The 22548-nt window shown below is 38.1% G+C and overlaps 1 protein-coding gene across 2 annotated transcripts in view; it reads left to right on the forward strand.

Moving 5' to 3' along the window:
- Nucleotides 1–10326, forward strand: part of SRP54 (signal recognition particle 54) — a 46205-nt gene extending 35879 nt beyond the window's left edge. The window contains exons 14-16 of one of the 2 annotated variants that reach the window (XM_027111054.1): nt 3842–4012; nt 7414–7509; nt 8356–10300. In XM_027111054.1, coding sequence (XP_026966855.1) covers nt 3842–4012; nt 7414–7509; nt 8356–8447 — 359 coding nt within the window. In that variant the 3' untranslated portion in view covers nt 8448–10300. Of the gene's footprint in view, nt 1–3841; nt 4013–7413; nt 7510–8355 lie in introns of both variants that reach the window. The other variant, XM_027111055.1, reaches the window with a different exon arrangement.
- Nucleotides 10327–22548: the final 12222 nt, after the last annotated feature.

Consider the following 22548-nt stretch of genomic DNA (forward strand, 5'->3'; position numbering starts at 1 on the left):
TGGATACTCTTCAGTTTTTTTCTTGACCTTTACAACATTGGATGTTAAACACCTTTTTCTCTTGGTTTCCGTTATACCATCTCTCCATTTTACCCTTACCTTTATTGGTTTCTTTTTTTTGTTTGCTTTTTTTGTTTTGTTTTGTTTTGTTTGTTTGTGTTTTTGGCTGTGCTGTTTGGCTTGCAGGATCTCAGTTCCCAGATCAGGGATTGAACCGGGGCCACGACAGTGAAAGCCCAGAATCCTAACCACTAGGCCACCAGGGAACTACACATACCTTTCTTGTTCACTTAGTCTCTTTCACTGGTCTCATCCTCACCCAACCTCTTAAATGAATATCTGCTACAGTTTTCTGTCCTCAGCTAGTGTTTCTTATCATTCTGCTCAGTTTTGAATAATTAATCCACATCTATGCTTTGTCTACTACCTGATTGTTTTTTGTAGTCTCTACGTCTTTCCTGATCTCTAGGCCTTCATAGTAACCCAAATAATGTTTCTCTCTCATCTGTGTATCTTCAACACTATTAAAAGTTGTGCAGGGCTTCCCTGGTGGCGCAGTGGTTGAGAGTCTGCCTGCTGATGCAGGGGACACTGGTTCGTGCCCCTGTCCGGGAAGATCCCACATGCCGCAGAGCGGCTGGGCCCCTAAGTCATGGCCACTGAGCCTGCGCATCCGGAGCCTGTGCTCCACAACGGGAGAGGCCACAACAGTGAGATGCCCGCGTACCGCAAAAAAAAAAAAAAAAAAAGTTTTGAATGTAGAATTGATAACTGCAGCCATATCTAGAGTGTTTATTCTGCCCTAGGTACTGTCCTGAGCACTTTACATATTTTAACCCACAACAACTCTTAAGGGACAATTCTGGGGTCAAAATCCAATCTAACTGTTACAGATTAGGACACAGGGAAGTTGAGTAATCTGCCAAAGGTCACTAGCTAGGAAATGGAGAGGCTGGGCTTCTGGCTTGAGAGTCTATACTCTGGATCACTTCCTGTCTAGGTGCTCACTGAATGGTGGACAGACATCTCTGTTACACGTTTGAGAGTTTTCTGAGGTACATCAGTTCCAAAATGTAGTGCTTCTGCTTTGGTGAGTGACACTTCCACCTATCTATTCAGTTACCCAAGCTAGAAACTGGGGTCAACTTAGATTTACTGTCTAGTCATTCTATTGATTATGGATATAGAGGTATTGAGATGCCTAACTTTTCTCCTTTCAGTTGTGTCAGTTTTGCTTCGTGTATTTTGAGGCTCTTTTGTTGGGTGCATACACATTTAGGATTGTTATGTCTTCTTAGTGAATTGACCTGACCCTTTTATCATTATGTATGTAATGCTCTCCTTTGCCCTGCTCCACTTTATCTGATATTAATGGAACCACTCCAGCTTTCTTTTAATTAGTTGTTTGTATTATATATCTTTTTCTATCCTTTTACCTTTAACCTACCTGTATCATTATATTTGAAGTGAGTTTCATATTAACAACATGTTATGTTTTTTCTTTTTTAATATTTCTGATAATCTTTTAACTGATATATTATTTATATATTAGGATTTAAGTTCTGCCATTTTATCTTTTGTTCTGTTTGTTCACTCTGATTTTTGTTCTTTGTTTTCTCTTTTCTATCTTCCTATGGATTGTTTGAACATTATTTATTATTCTATTTTAATGTATCTGTATGTCTTTTAGTATGTTTCTTTGAGTAGTTTTCTTAGTGGTTGCTCTAGGTATTACAATATATATACATACTTAACTTATCACAGTCCATTCGTATCAGTATTTCATCACTTCAAGTACAATACAGAAACCTTAACATCACCTTAGACTTAATGAGTTATACTTCCTAAGTATTTCTCGTATCTTCTTTCTCCTCTTTGTCTCTATATCCCCTGAATTAGTTCATACACTCATCATTCCTTACCTGGATTGCTACAGTAGCCTCCTGACACTTCCCTTTCTCTTTTTTCACTCTTTTTTTTTTGCGGTACGCGGGCCTCTCACTGTCGTGGCCTCTCCCGTTGTGAAGCGCAGGCTCAGCGGCCATGGCTCACGGGCCCAGCCACTCCGCGGCATGTGGGATCTTCCCGGACTAGGGCTCGAACCCGTGTTCCCTGCATCGGCAGGCAGACTCTCAACTGCTGCGCCACCAGGGAAGCCCTTTCACTCTTTTAATCTGCCTTCCTCACTGCCACAAGAATAATCTTTCTAAACATAACGATTCTGGTATCGAAATCTTTCAGTGGCTCTATGTTGTCTTCATGATGAATTCCCAACTCCTAAGCCTGGTGTACAAGTTCTGTTATAATTTTGTCCTTACTTACTTTTATAATCTCTTACATCTCTCAGCTCTTATCCATGCATTGTTCCTTCTACACAAAACTAGTTTCATTTATTCTAGGACTCCATGTTCTGCTTCCTAGAATATCCCTTGCTCTTTTCTCTTCTTTACTTATACTTGTCCTTCAGGACTACACAGTTAAAGAGAAACCACCAGCATGGAGCCTTTCCTGACTTCCTTTCTTCTTTGAATTATGTCCCCTTCTGCTTTTTGCTTAACTCTCTCCTATTGCTGGCCAGGATGTGCTGTTATTCACTGTCTTCTTTCTCTCACTCCATTTGAGCTCTTGGAAGGAATATGATACACATTTTCTAAATATTTTATCATGAAGATGTGGCTTAAAAGCTGCATTTATGAAATGGATTTAGAGGTTTTAACAGACTATAAGTTTATTATGAGATAATTTGATCTTTATTTGTATTACATGAGTAATTAGTCTTCCCCTGGATTTCAGTTCACTTCTGGACAATATGCTTAGAGGGCATAGACAAATTAGAAAATGTAGTTAGGAAATCAGCTTGGTAAATGGGGTGCTAAACCGTGTTATAAGAGGAACAGTCAAAAGAGTTGGATATTTGTCACCTGGAGAAAATTCACAGGAGACATCATGGCTCTCAAATAGTTTGAAAGCCTTATTCTTTATGCCTGGCAAGGAGACATCTATGCAAAATAGGAAGGAATGTCAGGCAAACATATTTCATTTTAATATGTGAAAAGATTTTCCATAATTATGGGTATTAGAATGGCACAGATTGACTTATTTTGGATAGTGGATCATCTCTCCTGGGGTTGTTAAATCAAAGTTAGGTGATCACTTATTGGGGGGTATTGTGGAGAGAATGCAAACATAATAGAAATTTTGTTCCTGAGATTGTGTGCAACTAATGCCATAAGAAATGTACCTCGTATTCTAAGAGTTATCAAAACACTGGAAGGAATTAACTCATTCTTTACGTTACAGAAGGCGTTAAAAAACTAGTAGTAATTACTTGATTATATAGGAAATATACAATTATTCTGTTGATTATAGATAGAACCTACCTACTTCTACTTGCTTATACGCCTAAATTTATGATTTAAAGGATAATAGTTATTTAGAGCTAAGGTAAGCCCTTTTGTTCCTCTTTGAAATATACCTTATACCTCTGGCATATACTCTGAGGAGCAGTTGGATATGAGCTATAGAAAGGGTGGACAAAGAAAATTTTTTCAAAGAAAAATTTCCACAATGTTCTATTTTACTTAAACTGTAGGGTGAGTAGATGTGTATTTGTTTTATTGTTTTTATAGCTTATGGATATTATAAATATTCTTTTGAATATATTCCATGTTTAATTTTTAAAAACCAGATGAAGACACAGCAGATGATAACAACATTTGTTAAATCTGGTTGGTGGTTTCACCACTGTATTTATTTTCTGTGTGTAAGATATTTGCATGTAACTGCTTTGACAATGAATGTTAATTGTGTGTACGTGAAAGTTATTGACCCTTGCCTACAGAACTGGACAGTACTGATGGTGCCAAGGTTTTCAGTAAGCAACCAGGAAGAATCCAAAGAGTAGCAAGAGGATCAGGTGTGTCAACGAGAGATGTACAAGAACTTTTGACACAATATACCAAATTTGCACAGATGGTAAAAAAGATGGGAGGTATCAAAGGACTTTTCAAAGGTAAGAAAAATAACAAGCTCATCATTAGTTGACACACTGAAAGGAAAGAAAGAGGTTGAGAAACTAAAAATTAAAGCCAGGGAGTACTGCCAGTATTAGAAAATACACTGCTGAATTTCATGTTATATTCAAGTACTTCCAGGATTTATAATGCAATCTGTGATTTATCTGTTTTCAGATTCAAGGTAATAAATGCTAATATTTTAAAAAATCACACTTAATGACTTTATTTTTGTGACGTTATAGTATATATTAAAGAAAATTTAGAGAATATAAGGAAATATAAGAAAAAAATTTAAAACACCCATTACCTTTACTCCCCAGAGAATCCCATGGGTCTTATTGCAAATAACATTTGATATAACTAGTGCTTTTTCTTTTCAAACATCATGACTTTTTTTCCATATTGTCAAATATTCTTCAGAATATAACTTTTAACCACTGAGTACTATTCCAGTTACGCATGTATCTTTGTTTAGCACAATGCGTCTTTGTTGGATGTTTAGGCTGATTTCATATCAGTATCAGTTCCTGTATCAGTTTCTGTGCAGTCTTCCATGAGGCCAGGGATTTTGTCTGTTTTGATCATAAATACAGTAGATGCAGAATAAGTTTTGTAATAATTCAGTATTTCCAATTTAATGGTCAAATGTTTTTCAATATGTTTTTTCGATTACTCACATTTAACATTTCTTCGTACATTTATTGGTTTGAATTTTCTTGGTGAATCCCCTCTTACTTAGGTTACTTGTCCATTTGTTTTATTTTTTCCTTATTGCTTTGTAATAACTCTTTAAAATTCTTGGACTATACCTGCAAATATTTTTCCCAAAATTTCATTTGCCGTTTATTTTTAATTAAAAATGAAGTTTTAATTTTTTTAATTAATTAACTAATTTATTTATTTGGCTGCATCAGGTCTTAGTTGCGGTATGCGGGATCTTCGTTGAAACATGCGGGGTCTGTCATTGCAGCACACAGGCTCTTTGTTGTGGCGCGCGGACTCTAGAGCACGCAGACTCAGTAGTTGCAGCATGCAGGCTTAGTTGCCCCGCAGCATGTGGGATCTTAGTTCCCCTACCAGGGATCAAACCCACATCCCCTGCCTTGGAAGGCGGATTCTTAACCACTGGACCACCAGGGAAGTCTCTGAAGTTTTCATTTTTAATGCAGCCAGGCCTTTTGGTTTGGTTTCTTTTATACTCATAAAAGCCTTCCCCATGTTGATACCACAGTAGTCACCTATACTTTCTTCTACTTGTTGTTGTTTTTTTTTTAGGTTTTTACTCTTTATCCCACCTAGAATTTATTTTGCTGTGTATTGTCTAAGGTAAACAGATAAGTTTGTTTTTCCAAAGGGTTAAAATCAACTGTCCTAGCCCTCTCTTTAAGGTTTTTTTCTATATCATAAACACTATTAAGGTGAATTTATTATTTAAGAAGTATTGATTAGGTAAGCTCCAAAGATGAATAATACCACTGAATAGCTTTAAAAAAGATGGGTATTTACATAAGTTTTTATCACGTTTTTTAATTTTTTTTATTTTTAAATTTTTTTTTGTGGTACGTGGGCCTCTCACTGTTGTGGCCTCTCCCGTTGCGGAGCACAAGCTCCGGACGCACAGGCTCAGCGGCCATGGCTCACGGGCCCAGCCGCTCCGCGGCATGTGGAATCCTCCCAGACTGGGGCACAAACCCGTGTCCCCTGCATCGGCAGGCAGACTCTCAAGCACTGCGCCAACCCTGTGATAGGGAAGCCCTATCACATTTTGTCTTTGACAGTTTCCTTATTTTCCTTGCCTACTATGTCCTATTTTCTTTTTTGTGACAAGGGAGAAAAGTTAGACAAACAAGTTTAAAATTGGTCATAATTCCTAACACCACATATTATTTCAGATAGTGATTTATAAACACATTAAGTCAGTTTAACATCTTTCCCAAATGACCCTGACTGTTCTTGATAGAACTACTGCAGATCTGTTGGTCAGATCTTGTCTAAGCATTAACTGCACAATAAAGGCACAACCAAGATGAAGTGGGCAGTGGATATGGTACACGTCCTTGTCACACCAAAGTCTTAATAATTTTTCGAAGTTTTAAGTCCTCAGAGACAAAAACTCTTACAACAAATCATCAGTGGTTGTAAAATTCACATCTTACACAAATTTATTAATTATGAAATATTTTTTACAGGTTTTATCATCTTTTATAAAAACACATCTTATAGTTCTTAATTCATTTAATTTAATCATATTAGCCAGCTTTGATCAGAGAATCAGGGTCATCTTTGATTTGCATTTTCACAAATGTTCCTGAGAAGTACCAGAGTTAATGTTCCTTTGAAATAAATAGTTTTGCTGAAGCAGCTCTACTTATTCATTGCTATTGCATCAGTGATGTCTTTGGCTTTCTGTCTCTTAAGAGCACAGCAGTTATTCTCTAAAGGATGCTCTTATCGCTTCTGCCCCAGTGTGCATCTCTTTCATTGGCTGCCTTTTTACTGTGGAGTTTTGACTGAGTGTGTAGAAATTCATTAATAAATGGAGTTGCATTATTCTTTCTATTCTCTGAAGCTTTTTGTTATTTATAATAGCTTCTTAGATATACACATCTTCAGGTTCTCTCAGACTCATTCTTTCATATCCATTTATCAGTAATCCACTCTCTTTCCCAATTAACCCATATCTGTAAAGTTTTTTGTTCAGCATTCTACCATGTCACTATTAAACAATTGTTATAGCTTACTATTAATAACCACTGGATATGGTTTTGCTTATAGTGGCTCATTCACAGGTATAAGTAAAAATGTTAACAAAAATTGTAGCCCTTAAGAAAGTTCCTTAGGGCTTCCCTGGTGGTGCAGTGGTTAAGAATCCGCTTGCCAATGCAGGGGACACAGGTTCGAGCCCTGGTCCGGGAAGATCCCACATGCCGCGGAGCACCTAAGCCTGTGCGCCACAACTACTGAGCCTGCACTCTAGAGTCCGCGAGCCACAACTACTGTGCCCATGCGCCTAGAGCCCGTGCTCCGCAACAAGAGAAGCCACTGCAATGAGAAGCCCATGCACTGCAACGAAGACTAGCTCCCACTCGCCGCAACTAGAGAAAGCCCGAGCGCAGCAGTGAAGACCCAACGCAGCCAAAAATAAATAAATAAAATAATTTTTTAAAAAAAGAAAGTCCCTTAATATTGAGTTTCACTTGTTCTTTCTCAAAAATATGTATGAAATTGGGATAAAGAGTAGAAGGGGAATATGTACAAATAGAAATAATTGTGTTAGAGTGATAAGATTATAGGTTTTTTTCTTTATATTTACTCAATTTCTATGATACCCTGATTATATTACAGTCTATTGAGTCTATATTGAGTCTATATTGACTCAAAACCTTTTTTTCTTCAGGTGGTGACATGTCTAAGAATGTGAGCCAGTCACAGATGGCAAAATTGAATCAACAAATGGCCAAAATGATGGATCCTAGAGTTCTTCATCACATGGGTAAATTGGTTTAGTTTATAAGGGTTGAGTTTTAATATGCCTTTTGTTATGATATGAAAATCTGTTCAAACAATGTATGATTTAAGTAAAAGGGCTATCTAACTTCTAAGTTGAATGGTTGTAACAGTGCTGTATAAGCTGAGGTTTTATTTACTCCTCTGCTGCTGTTTGTGATTTTTGAGCAAGCTACTTAATCATCTTTTGTTAATGCTTGTTCTGGTGACCTTTTTCCTTAGTTTAGAATCTGGATAGTTTCATTGATTAGACTTTGGAATTATATAACGATTTTGAAAACCCAGTTCCACTTTTACCATGTAACCTATAAAAAGTTCTTTAAACTTTCTGAACCTCACTTTCCCCTTCTGTAAAATCACAGGCAATAGCTCGTCAGGAAATTATGATGATTAAATGAGCTAATAGATAGGAAAGCATTTAGTACAGTTCTGGGCATAGAACAGATGTTCAATAATGGTGAATTGTTTTCTTACTTTAAGTCCTATGAAATAACTACCCCCCATCCCTGCCCCAAATTATTACTATTTATAAGACTCAGACTCCCCAGGAAAAAAATTTTTGTTTAGATTTACTGACTCCCTACTGTGTGACAGGTACTGTTCTGAGATCTCTTCATGTAGTATGTATTTCTCATAATGTGATGAGGTAAGTTATTCATTCTCTTTTATAGATGAGGATACTGGTTATAATACAAATTTTTATGTACTTTAAGGCTGATGCAGTCAGAACCCAGTATATTTTTTTAGAAGTTCAAGTACTTATTAGGCAAAAGTAACAAATGTTTCAAGTTGTGTTTAATAATTATTTGATTTTATTCTACTCTCACTCTAGGTGGTATGGCAGGACTTCAGTCAATGATGAGGCAGTTTCAACAGGGTGCTGCTGGCAATATGAAAGGCATGATGGGATTCAATAACATGTAAAGAAGATGCCTTAATTTAAACTGACTCAGTTGATTACATTGTTTGCTGAGACCTCAGAGTTTCCCTCCTTTTTGCAAACAGGAAATAAAAGTCTTTTTCTTGTCTGTCTTGCCCCTTTTCTTTCTCTCCTCATCTTTTTTCCCCCTCCTTTTCTTTTTCCTTCCTTCCTTTTTCCCTCCCTCCCTTTCATATAAGGGAGGAATATATGGTTTTTGTGGAAATCATTATATTTTTGCTTTAGATTTTCTTCTGTTAGTTTTCAGCCATCATAACACATCATAACAATTCTTAAGTTAAACAAATGATGTAAAATTTTAGTATTGATACTTAAAAGTTTTTAATTGTCTCAAAGGCCAAGCATTGCATTTGTAAACAGTCCTGGTCAATAGTTACATGATGTCTCAATAAAAGTGCTGTAAAATAAACTTCAAAGTCGTTATAAGTTAAGGGGTTGTTAACTTTCTTTATGGCTTAAAATTATCAGTGTATCATGTTAAAAGGCAGACAGAGAAGCTAATATTTAAAACTATTCTCATAAGTGTACCTTTATTGGGACATATGATAGAGTAACCTAACCATTAGTATTAGGAATTTTTGTTTAACTTGGAATAATCAAGATAATTTTGCCATAGAAAATCTTAGGTCTGCCATTTAAATGGAAATTGTGAATTTGGTTACAGTTCACAATTTAATGTTTTGTATATAACTTGCATTTTTTTACCTCATATTTTTGAAGCCTTAACGGCAATATTTGATTTTCTTGAAAAGCCAATTTTGTTATGTTTCTTACATACCAAAAATCTGCTTGAAGAAATTGATATACTTTGATGATAATAGCTAATGTATAGACCTCCTAATGGGAATATAACTGCAAATATTAGGCTGTCACTATTATATATTAAAAATAATGAGACCATGACAAGATTGACTTGGTGGTTGTTACTTTGGATTGCTGCATAGTTCAATTAGGACAATGGCTTTTCAGTAAGTTATGGAATTCATTTAAAATACTAGAATAATTATTATACCTACTCATTATTGACATCATGAAGATAATGGATGTGGTATAACAGTGTATTTTGAACTAGGGTGAACTGATTTTGAACTAGGATGAACTGATCTTCAGCAAAGAATTGATTTGTAGAAGTAGAAGAGAGTGAAAGAAATAGCTAGTTTTTATAGTATTAATTTTTTATAACTCAAGTGTTTTAAAAGGGTCTTAAAATCCAAACTATCTTCAGAAAATAATTACATAGAGAATGCAACCGATTTTCTTGTTTATTTGGGCAAAGATTTTATATCCCACCAAATAATTTTCACCAGCCAAAAACTTTAATATCCCTATAAAATATTTGTATACCCTGTAAAAATTACGTATCTTGTGTTCTGCAGAAATGTCATCACAAGGTCCAGCTACAGAAATTTGACAATAGAGAAAATATTGTTCTCCAAATTAGTTTCTTATTAAACTGATGCATACCACCTTTTCTGGGCATGCATTTTTGTGATTTCTATCCTCAGGGTGCCACTTTTTCATTTTGACCAAAAAAGGAAATGAGACACTTGGCCAAACTGTATGGCTTTGGGCATTGTTGTTAGTATTTTTGGGTGTGATGCAAATTATATTTTTCAGAAGCAAAAATAACAGTGGCAAAGGACAACTAAAGGTCCAGAACATGTAGTTCAGCTTCTGTTTCTCTTGTCTCTTCTATAAAATGAGGAAATTGGGGATGTTCTCTGAAATTCTGATTCCATTAATTCCTCAACCTGGCATCTTTTTAGTTACAAAAGCTATCTTTCATTTCTCACAGTTTCTATCAAAGTACTCATTTTTTGAAAGCGTAAGTACTATATACCAGAATTAAATTTTTTAATAATTCTAACAAATGTCCTTTTATTTTTCACTGTTGTTAAAATTGGTTCCTTAGCTTTTTGATATATGTTATATTTCCAACTTAGAGCACTAACTAGATCTAATATCATACAACATTGCATTCTTCTTGGATTTTATTATAATGTTACTTAAATATGTACAAACATAAAATTAGGTATAATTTCTTACATTTACAATGCTTATGTAATTTTAAAACAAAACCAAACAGAACTTAATTATCAGAAAACTACAATACCTAGAAAAGGCAAATTAATAATTTAATCTGATGGATGTCAGTGTTCTGAAAGTATCGTATTTGCTAGCATGTAAAATATAAGGTGTATACACAATGCATCGCAACTTTATGGAGGAATTTTTTGGAAAAAAATAATTACTTTTCATCATGTAGTAAAAGCAATTTCAAAGTGTGTTACATAAACCATTATATTGTTCAAATAAATACAGTGTGTCATAATGTGAGAAGTCCTAAGTTCTGATATGTAGTAATATTGTACTAACCTTGAATAGACATATAACGCACATAGCTAAAAATAAATGTATTGTTATCAAAAATACTGATATAGAGAAGGCAATAAGACCAGGAAATTTACTAGAACTAAAGTTTCATCATGCATATTAATGTTGGAAAATTACTATATTATTAATACCTTATGTCAGTGAATGTAGAGGTTCTGAAAAGTAAACCATAATATAAAATAAAATTGAATGATTTTCTTTTACAGGTAGCTTTAGTACATATAAACAAAAATTTGAGTAAAAAATGGAACAAAGTGTTTAAAATAAATGTGAAGGAATTTCAGCTTGTTGGTTGTGTATGCAGTAAAAGCAAATATTTTACTATAATAAAAAATAATAGCAACCACAGGATTTGAATGAGCCAGGGAGAACCATGGCTAAATAACAACTAAATGTAAATAAGTTTTGATCTTCCTTAAAACCTGGCAATAATTATTAATAAAGCCAAGTAAGGTGCATATTCAAAACTAGGAAGCCATCATCACAGCTCAAATCTGTTTCTGTTCATTGCTGGCATTCACTGGATTAGAAACGTAGTCATCTTCAAAATTCTGCTCTAAACTCCAGTTACCATGCTCTGAACATTAAGCTATTGCATTACAGTTAAACCTAATGCCTTTTTTGCTTCTGAGCCATGAGTTACAGGAATGATGGATTTATATCTCAAATTTTGAGGTATTAATTTAAATTTTACTTCTAGATCACCTGTATAGTCTGTGACTTGTTGATGTGATGTGAAGTTTTGCTATGAGTCTTTTCCCAACACTTTGCAATTAGGGGTAAATAACAATTTATTTGTGCTCATTGTTGAGTAATTGCTAACCCAAGCCTCTAGTCCCTATCCTTCTCTACTGACCTCTTGTCTGTAATATGGGCGTATTGAGTACAAAGTAATTTTTGGATGCTTTTAAAGGAAGCTGGTAAATTATGGCACATTTCCTTTGGTAGTATTAATGTGGTGCATACAAGCTGTTGAGGTTGGCATGCCTATGCTACTGTTTGCAACTCTCATTACTTTTCTTTCTCTTCATTCAAAATCATTATTTGAAGTGCATATAGATCTTTTAGCTTCATTTGGCTTAAAAGTTTCTCTCATTAGCCTAAAACAATGCATTTCTTTTTTTTTTTTTTTTTTTGCGGTACGCGGGCCTCTCACTGTTGTGGCCTCTCCAGTTGCGGAGCACAGGCTCCGGACGCGCAGGCTCAGCGGCCATGGCTCACGGGCCCAGCCGCTCCGCGGCATGTGGGATCCTCCCAGACCCGGGCACGAACCCGTGTCCCCTGCATCGGCAGGCGGACTCTCAACCACTGCGCCACCAGGGAGACCCAACAATGCATTTCTTGTACCAGTTGGATCATAAATGGAAAGACAATCAAGAAATTGCACAGCAGTACCTGTTTGTAGGAGAGATAATTTAGATGAGTCTGACACTAAGAAAATCCCCTACGTGGGGCCTGAGACTACTCTGACATAAAGACTTTCTTCTCATGGGAAGCAGAAGTGAGTAATATCCTGTAATTATGGTCTATTTTTCTTAAACAACACACGCAAAAGTTTTGTGACCTTCCAGGGAAAAGTCCTGTGTGATGTCTGCATATCTGCATAATTTATGTATCTTGCTTGTTTGCTTTTTTGATTTTAAAATAGAATGAGGGAAATTAAAGAGGTAACCCAAAAGAGGTAAGGGTTGTTACTGGATATATTCATGGACCAGAAATTCCCCAAGTTTCTGACTTTGGGAATCAATTAAGTGGTTCAGAATTTTATGTCTGACAGAAGTGGTACAAGAAATACCCACCTGTTTCTTGACATTCCATTTGATAGGAAATATAGGGAGTGTGAAGCCCTTCAGTTGATGTGTGTCCTTTGATTTTTTACAGTTTCCTTCTTATAGTTTACCAAGAACTTGGATTGGAGGGTAAATTTACTCTATATACACAATTGGGTTATCAAGCGCATCTCATCTGTTACTAGGGAAAGGTATGGTTTCCTCAGTCCAGAAAAAGTACAGTTCTCAGGATTGTTTTTTCCTTTTGGCAACTCAGCCAATATCAACAATTTTATTTTAGAGAGTTCAGCAAAAGTTCAGCGTGGGCAGTGAACCTGGAGCTCCTCGGGGCATGTCTCAGTCATTTATGCCATTGTTCCTTTCACATTTCCCCCCTTTGCTCATGATTTTTCCTGGAGAAAATATCACCAGGGCAACTTTTAGTCCCACATAGCTGGAGTGGCTTGGTTGCCTGTTCTGGATTCATCATGTTCCTCAGAGTGGGGGTTGGGTGTAAGAGTCAATAAATGGATCAGGAAAATCATTGGCGGCATCATGATATTGTGCTGCCTCAAGCATAGTGGTCTGTGTGAGCCATAACCAAGCAGAAGAATGGTTAAGTATGGAAGTAATCAATTTAAGCAAGGACTTTATCAACATAAAGAAGCTAACAGCTATTAAGAGCAATAACCCAGTTTGCAGAACAGTTCTGAACCAAGATCCAATGTTTGAGGGCAAACAGCTGAACAAACATTAGGGGAGTGTTAAGGGTATCAGAGTGAAGCCAAGCGGGTTTCTTTTGTAGGACCTCAGAGTTTCTACTATATCAGAAGTATTTATCCAAGTACAGCAGGTGGCATTTAAGATGGCACAAATACCTCCATGTTCTGCCAGAAGGTAGTCTAAGACAAATCAGTTATCTAATATAACATGAGTAAGTGAGTTTAGGGAGTTAACTTGGTCACTTAATGTTATGACTGTGGCATCAGCTATGTCTGCTATGGTGGCAGAGAGATTTTGAACCAACTTGTCAAGGGTTCCAATCCTCCACTTGGGGAATATAATTCTTAGATATTTCTGAAATCCCTAAGAAGAGATTTCTCAGCAGAGGAAGGAAGTAGAGCATGTGTGCTATTCGGTAATTTCTGGAGAATTTAATACAGTCAAAGGGGCCATTAAAAATCCTAGGGGACATTGAGAAGCTGGGGCTAGGGCTGTTGAGGCAGGTCATCTTCCAACTACAAAGATATAGCAGATGGGGCACAAAGAAAGGAGTTGTCAAGGTGAAATTAAACCCTTGGTCAGTTATATTTGAGCAGCCTAGTAGCCTTCCTTGATGGAATATGTGGAGGGTCATCATGAGGACATATTCTGTTGCACAGCAAGGTAAAGTTGAGAGCCAATGTTTCTGGGTAACCGCAGGGTACTGTTGGAACAAATTGTTCCTAAGAACTATTGGGGGTTTTGTCTGATTCTATTGACGAAACAGGAAAAAGGAGCTGTGAATTCAAGTAGGCAAACATGGTATGCTGGGAGAATAGATGAATTCTGAACAGGACATGGTGGAGGGATATTAGTAAGCTTGGAGATAGCTAAGGCAAGGGGATCCCAGTGTTTGGTAAGTGATTTGGGGTGCCAATGGCATAGCCAACAATCTTAGATTTCCTCCAGTGGCTAGACTTTGGGAATTGCAAACTAGGGCATTACTCTTCCAGGCATAAGGTTCTGGGTGGATTTTAAGAAAGAATAATAACAGAAGTCTAATGAAAGAACTATCCAAGTAAAATCAGCCATTTTAATATAAAGAGGAGAAAGGGTGGCTCATGGCCTTGGTTAAAGAAAGAATCCTAAGCTGAATAGATTAGTTGAATGGCCAAGAATTGGAGCCAGAGGCTTTTTCCCAGGAGAGTTCTGGCAAGATACATGGTTTTCATAGAATTACTGCCAAAGGAGGATGCCCACTGTATGTAGTAGGGCTAAGAACATTAATAAACCTGAAACCAAAAGGAGTCGTCTCAGAAGTTCAATTCTCCAGTCCTTCATAGTCAAACTTAAGGGACCAAAGGACCTGGGTCATTTCTTTTAAATTTTCATTCCAAGCAACACCCGTGCATGAAAATTTTCACTCCTTGAGCATGTGTCTATAAGGAGTATAAGAAGGAGAGTGGCAAGTTGATATATCATCAATTGCTACATATCGAAGGAGACATAGCAACTCTGTGATAATGGCAATTAGAACAAAGGTAAGAAGAGAGATTTCATTAATGGTGATCATGGAGTCTTGGGAGAGTTGTCTATATTAGGTGTCATTTGTTTCACTTTTGGGTCAGTTTCAGCTTGAGGTCTCCAACTGTTTCAGAGGCCCATTCAGGTGGGGAAGCCTTTTTGAAATGAGAAACCTGAATCTAAGAATCAATGCCTTTATTGGCACAGAGGTTGGTTAAGAGTACCTGATAGGGTCCCTTCCACCTGGGCTGCAAGTAATCCTTTAAAAGATGTCTTTTCCAATAAACATAGTCCCCTGGTTGTAAATTGTGATGTTCTAGGTCTTGATATCCCAGGAGCGCTTTACTGTGTAAAGGTTTTTCAACCAGGTGCTCATTTTTCTTTAGTCTTAATGAGACTTTGGCAATAATGTAAAAGATCTCCCTTGACTAGAAGGGGCTCGTATAGCCCTGAGTCAAGAATCCTAAGTGTTCCAGTAATTATTTCAAATGGTGACAACTTGTATTTTCCAAAGGGTGTAGATCTTAAGTTTAATAAAACTATGGGTAGTAATTTAGACCAAGGAAGACTGATAGCCTCAGAGAGTTTTGCCAATTGTGTTTTGATTATGCTATTGGTTCTTTACACTAGACCAGAGGACTGAGGATGATGGGCGCAGTAGAAATGTTGTAGTATAGACCAGATTTCACAAACAGCATTTAGAATTTGTCCAGTGAAATGGCTACTTTTATCACTATGTAATTCCAAGGGAATTCCCCAAGTAGAACTAATCCTTTCCAACAATATTTTGGCCACCGCAAGGGTGGTTGCTCATCTGCAAGGAAAGGCTTCCACTCAATGGGAATACATACAAACCGTCACAAGAACGTATTTGTATCTTTGAGAGAGAGACAGCTCGATAAAATCCCATTGCCAGATAGCAAAGGAACCAAGAGATAAAGGAAAGTGGCCTTGAGAATATGAATAGGTTTTCCTGGGTCATATTTCGGATGATCTGATACCTTTGACATATTTCAGTCGCTACTGTGGGAGGTTTCCAAAAGTATTGTTTTCCCCAGGCTATCATTTTATCAGTTCTTTAATCAGTCATTTCATGTATTAATTTTAAGATGGTTTGTTGAGTGACACCAGAAAGAGCAGGGTAGCTGTTTGGCCCATATCAAAGCCCAGGATGCTGGTCAAATATGCATCCATCAGAAACCCACCTCTGCTGTTCCTTAGCTGTAGCATTCACTTGCCCATCTCTGATAATATCTTTTTTTTTCTTTTAATTGGAGTATAGTTGCCTTACAATGTTGTGTTTCTGCTGTACAACAGAGTGAATCAGCTACATGTATACATATATCCCCTCCCTCGTAGACCTCCCTCCCACTCCACCCCATCCCACCAATCTAGGTCATCACAGAGCACCAAGCTGAGCTCCCTGTGCTGTACAGCATGTTCCCACTAGCTAATGATTTTACACATGGTAGTGTGTATATGTCAATCCTAATCTCCCAATTCATCCCACCCCCCTGACGCCCACCCCAGGCCCACACATTCGTTTTCTGTGTCTGCGTCTCTATTCCTGCCCTGCAAATAGGTTCATCTGTACCATTTTTCTAGATTGCACATATATGTGTTAATGCACGATATTTGTTTTTTTTCTTTCTGACTTACTTCACTCTGTATGACAGACTCTAGGTCCATCCACATCTCTATAAATGACCCAATTTCGTTCCTTTTTATGGCTAAGTAATAATCCACTGTATATGTGTACCATACCTTCTTTATCCATTCTTCTATTGATGGACATTGATGGACCATGTTCTGGCTATTGTAAATAGTGCTGCAATGAACACTGGGGTACATGTGTCTTTTTGAATTATGGTTTTCTCAGGGTATATGCCCAGTAGTGAGATTGCTGGGTCATATGGTAGTTCTATTTTTAGTTTTTTAAGGAAGGTCCATACTGTTCTCCACAGTGGCTGTATCAATTTATATTCCCACCAACAGTGCAAGAGGGTTCCCTTTTCTCCACACCCTCTCTGGCATTTATTGTTTGTAGATTTTTTAATGATGGCCATTCTGACTGGTGTGAGATGATAACTCATTGTAGTTTTGATTTGCATTTCTCTACTAGTTAATGATGTAGAGAATCTTTTCGTGTGCCTCTTGGCCATCTGTATGTCTATTTAGGTCTTCAGCCCATTTTTGGAGAAATGTCTATTTAGGTCTTCTGCCCATTTTTTGATTGGGTTGTTTGTTTTTTTAATTTTGAGCTGAATGAGCTGTTTGTATATTTTGGAGATTAACCCTTTGTCAGTTGCTTTGTGTGCAAATATTTTGTCCCATTCTGAGGGTTGTCTTTTCATCTTGTTTATGGTTTCCTTTGCTGTGCAAAAGTTTTTAAGTTTAATTAGGTCCCATTTGTTTATTTTTATTTTCATTACTCTAAGGAATGGGTCAAAAAAGATCTTGCTGTGATTTATGTCAAAGAGTGTTTTTCCTTCTTTTTCCTCTAAGAGTTTTATAGTGTCTGGTCTTACATTTAGGCCTTTAATCCATTTGGAGTTGATAATATCTTTTAAATGTTGGGTGTCCTTCCAAGTAGTATATAGTTAACTTGGTGTGAATAGAGTGACCAATGGGAGGAGGTTTCTTTATGAAGCCTGAATCTTGTAATGCTGCGGACTTAGCAACTCTGTCGGCCAGTCAGTTTCCCTTTCCTTCCTCAGTGTTGTCTTTGGAATGCCCTGCAGCTTATTGCCAATTGTTGTGCAGCAAGAATGCATCTAGCAAAACCTTAACAAAGGGGCCCGTTTTCAATTTCATTTCCCCCTGAGCTCAAGAAACCTCTCTGTTTCCAAAGCATTCCAAAATCCTGAGCTACTCCAAAGACATACCTGCTATCAGTGTAAATGTTAGCACATTTGCCAGAGGGCAAAGTGCAGGTGCAAATAGTGTGTATGGTTCAGCTTGTTGGGTTGAAGAAACTGAGGGGCAGAGCATTGGATTCTGTTATAGTGAAGGGAATAGTGATAGCATATCCAGATTTCAGTTGTCCAGCAGTATTTCATAGATAAACCAAGAAATGTCAAGGTTGTCTAAAGGTGTTTCTTGCAATCTGGATACGGACTAGTCAAAAGATCAGTTGTGGTTATGTAATCATGTGAGATTTTATCTGTTGCTGATGGTAAGAGGGTAGCAGGATTTAGGGAGTTACAATGAGACAAAGTGACATTTGGAGAGGAAAGCAAGATTTCACAGGACATCAGTCAGCTAGCAGATACGTGTGTGTGATATGACTTCAAGAGTGCCTCAATAGAGTGAGGGACAAACACCTGTAAGGGAGACCCCATAGCTGTCTCTTCTGTAGCCTGCAGAAGGGCAGCAGTGGCTGCTATTGCTTGGAGGCAAGGTGGAAGATCTTGATCTATAGGGTTCAACTGTCTCTAAAACCCAGTAGGTCTCTGTTTGCCCCCATGGGCTTAATGAGCACTCCAAGGATGTTTCCTGCTAACTTCATGAATGAATAGAAAGTGAAGAGAATAATTAGGGTGTCCTAAAGCAGGGGCTGTGGCCAACCGAGTGTCTAAAGTTTGAAAAGCTGATTCAGCCTCATTATTCCAAACAAGAGGATCAGGCCTCTATCCTTTAGAAGGGAAAAATGAGTTGTTCATACAAGAAGAAATTAGGAACCCAACTCTGCAATAGCCTGTTAGCCCAAGAAAAAGCATCTCACTGGCACTTGGTGGCATAAAGTGGGAAACTGAGATATGCCCTGGACACATGTAGGATCCAGTGTTAGCCCTTGAGGGGTTAGCAAATGACCCAAGTATCTTACCTGGGTTTGAACAGATTGGAGCTTTTTCCTTGAGACCTTATGCCTTTGTGTGCTAGCTGAGTGAGGAGGTATAGGCTGTCCTTGAGGCGTGCTTCCTCAGTAGGGGAACATAACAAAAGGTTATCAACATATTGAAGTAAAGTAGAGCTGTGGGCAAAATTCACATTGGCCAAGTCTTGTCTCAATATCTGTGAAGAGTAAGTAGGGTTTTCTGTGTAGCCATGAGGCATAGTGGTCCAAGTATATTGATGTCCTTCCCAAGTAAAGACAAACAGGTATTGGCTATCTGGATGGACAGGAATGTTGAAGAAAGCACTACGTAAATCTATGACGGTAAAGAACTGTGTGCTCAGAGGGATTAAACTGGGGGTGGTGTGAGGGTTGGGGACTGTGGGGTAACGTGATATGACTCTATTGTTTACAGATTAGAGATTTTGAACAAAATACCAACCTTGGCCATGAGATTTGCCCATGGGAAGGATTGGTGCGCTACAGGGACTGGTGCATGGGATTACGGGGCCCTTGTGGAAGTGTGCCTTGACAGTGGGACGAATTCATTCTAGGGCCTCAGGCCTGAGACCTGTTGAGGTGAGGCAAAGGTTTATTAGGATCTACCTGGATCCTAATTGATAGCACCTAATGAATGTGTTCTATGTCATTTGAAGAGGTAGACCATAAGGTAGAAGGAACAGAATCTAACAAGTCCTTGTGATTGGGAATTGACAAGACAGAAGCAAGGAGGGGAATCTCAATATCAGGACTAGAGCTGGAAGTAGACCTTGAGGAGTCAATTGCAAGTGTATTTCTCCTTTTTGGGAAAAGGAAATATTAGCCTGTAATTTTTCCAGGAGATCTTGGCCCAAAAGGTGTACTGGGACAGAAGGAACAAGAAGGAACTGATGAGTTCCCTGCAAAGAACCTATCTCAAAAGGCAAGGAGAGAGGGGGGGGACTTCCCTGGTGACACAGTGGTTAAGAATCTGCCTGCCAATGCAGAGGACACGGGTTCGAGCCCTGGTCCAGGAAGATCCCACATGCCATGGAGCAGCTAAGCCTGTGCACCACAACTACTGAACCTGCGCTCTAGAGCCCGCAAGCCACAGCTACTGAAGCCCGTGCTCCGCAACAAGAGGAACCACTGCAATGTAGCCCCCATGTGCCACAACTAGAGAAAAACTGCACAGACCCAAGGCAGCCAAAAAAAAAAAAAGGCAAGGGGGTCAACTTGCTTACCTTCATAACTGTGTTGGGAACTCACACCATTTGGACAATTTCAGTAGTATGAAGAAGAGCGCCTTGAGGCTGGTGGGGTTCAAGACAGACAAAGTTGTTCCTGTGTCCACAAGAGTGGTAATAGCTTCAGATCCTGTATTAAAAAAAAAAAAGTCCAATTCTCCCAATGGTGTTAGTGGAAGTACCAGGAAGATCCCAACACTTTCCTCAGAGCACCATGTGTCTACAAAAGGGGGGTGCTTCTCAAATTTCTCAGAAAGTTCATGAAAAGGGTCAGAGTGAGTGGCTTTGGGCTGCGAATAGGGCCTTCTTTTTAACTTTGGGCAATTCTTCCAGTGGCTAGGCCACTTATGATAGTGGCAGGGACCTGGGCTTAGAAGGAACCCTGAAGAGAATTTTGGTCTTTCTGTTGAGGTAGCTGCTGAGTGGCAGTGGTCAGATGCTGCAGCTGCAAATTCACGATTTTGGTGGTCTTGCATTTCTCTGTGTGTTTGTTTTAGACAGCTTATTAGCCAAATTGACCAAATCAGGAGTGGCCATTGCTTTAAATCAACCTAAAGTGCATTTTTATTTTTAACAGCTTTTTTTTTTTAACATTTTTCCTTACACATGATTGATTATGAAACCATATCTCCCTACTTGAGGAGTGGGTTAACCTTAAAAATATTCTCTACTAAAATATATATGAAAGTCTTGTTTTTTATTTGATGGACTCTCCGTTATTGAATTTTATTCAGCTTTGTTGTCCCAGCCATTCACAGAAATAGGTAGATCTAAATTTACCTTTTTAGCTCTATATGGATCATTAGATAACTAAATTTAGGTAACAGTTATGTTTTCAAGTAAATTATAGTAATACCTGAATTTATTTTTTGTCATAATAATACAGTACAACTTATACTACAAAGTGAAAGAGAGCATGATTTGGCATGTTGCTTTGTTGTCCACTTTTAGTTGATCTGTGACAGTCTGGAAACAATGACAAAAATGTCAATGCCCAAAATAAAACCATTAGAATTTCTATGCTTTTCTGTTGCTATGAGTTGTTTGTTTGCAAAAGACTGCTCTTCAATTGGATATTTGTGTTAAAAAATAACTCTTCTTAGGAAATACTTCTGGCTCATGCTGGAATGTGACTTGCATTTTGAATTTTCAGTAAACTAAGAAATGGACTTGTAAACCATGAAAATAAGTTCTGCCTCAGCAGTGAAAATTGTAATTTGATATTTAATTGCCATTTTTGCAAAATAAAGTCGTGCATTTATAAACATTCCACTAATTTTTAATGATAAAAGCTGTTGACTATCCTTCTTGCCAGTAAAAGGAAAGAGATTTTTGAATACTTGTAATGTAGAACTGTCTTGTTTATGAAAGCCAATTCATGAAGGCTTTAACAATTGGTTCTTTATTTTTCTTTTCAACTTATGCAGTTTTTGCTGTTTTGGATTGTCTCAATCCCATGCTAATGTCACTAGACAGCACTTGTGAACCTTGGCAACAAGCTAGTTTGATTTTATTACCAGAATATACATTATGAATTTCCATCCAATTAAAAAATATATAGATGGCTTTCAAATAATCAACTTTTGTTTTTAAGGTTTTCAGTTTGGTTTTTAGGTTATCATAGTCATATGCAGGATAGAAAGTGTACAAAAATACTAAGCAGAGAGTAAGGAAAAAGACCTTTTGCACAGGAGAGAAAGGAAGAATTAAGGTTATATGGGTGTTGGGCCTGCTGTTGCCACGCTGAATAGAAGATATGCTGGGCCATAACTCTGGGGAGCATTTATGAATTTGCCTGGCATGAAAATGGAATCTAGGGTATCGAATGAAGCCCCTCCTCCACGGCCAAAAGAATGTATTTTATTTTTGACCTCTACAACTAGTGAAAATTGCCTGAAAACGCTCATACTAAAACTACAATTAAAGACCATTTACATGGAAATGTTCCAACTAGAGTAATGCAATAATCATTGCAATCATGACTTTTTTATTTGGTTGAACACTGGGAAAAATCTGAAAAGTCCGAAATGTTCCCTCTTACACACACACACACACAACAGATAATAAATTATTCCTCACATTTGTTAAAATGGAAGCTTGCTAGCCCTCTGCTCTCCTTCAGGTCTCTTAACTTTTTCTACAGTTACATATACTTAAGTACTTCAGACAGGTGTAAAAGCAAAATTCGCCTTTGAGGCTCTTATTTCAAGGGTAGTTTGACTAGACTGTCATCCACATGAGAAATGGAATAAGCATGAGCCGTTCATTAAAAAATATATTTTCAGCAACCACATCTCGTCACAAGGCTTTGAAGCACACTACGCAGCCGTTCTCATTTCACAGTGCAGAAACCAAAGTCTGGGAGGTGACTGCCCAGGATGCAGCTGGTGAGCGGTTGAGCCAAGATCCAGAAGCCGGCTTCCCGGTACAGGTACGAGGCATGACGTCACTGGTGGTGCCAGTCTGCGAGCTCGGGACGCGGGCCGGGCCGGAAATTGTACTGCAGAAGGCCCCGCCCCGTCCCGCCCCGCCCCGCAGGAGCCGGGAGTTGTGCAGTCCAGACGGTGCTCAGCCGAGCCCCGGGAGCTGAGCCGGGTGGGCGGGGATGCCAGAGGCCCCGCCCCTCGGACCTGCC

This window comes from Aethalodelphis obliquidens, unplaced genomic scaffold (genome assembly GCF_003676395.1).
Source record: "Aethalodelphis obliquidens isolate GAN/ISIS:26980383/991018 unplaced genomic scaffold, ASM367639v1 scaffold10, whole genome shotgun sequence".
Lineage (NCBI taxonomy): Eukaryota > Metazoa > Chordata > Mammalia > Artiodactyla > Delphinidae > Aethalodelphis > Aethalodelphis obliquidens.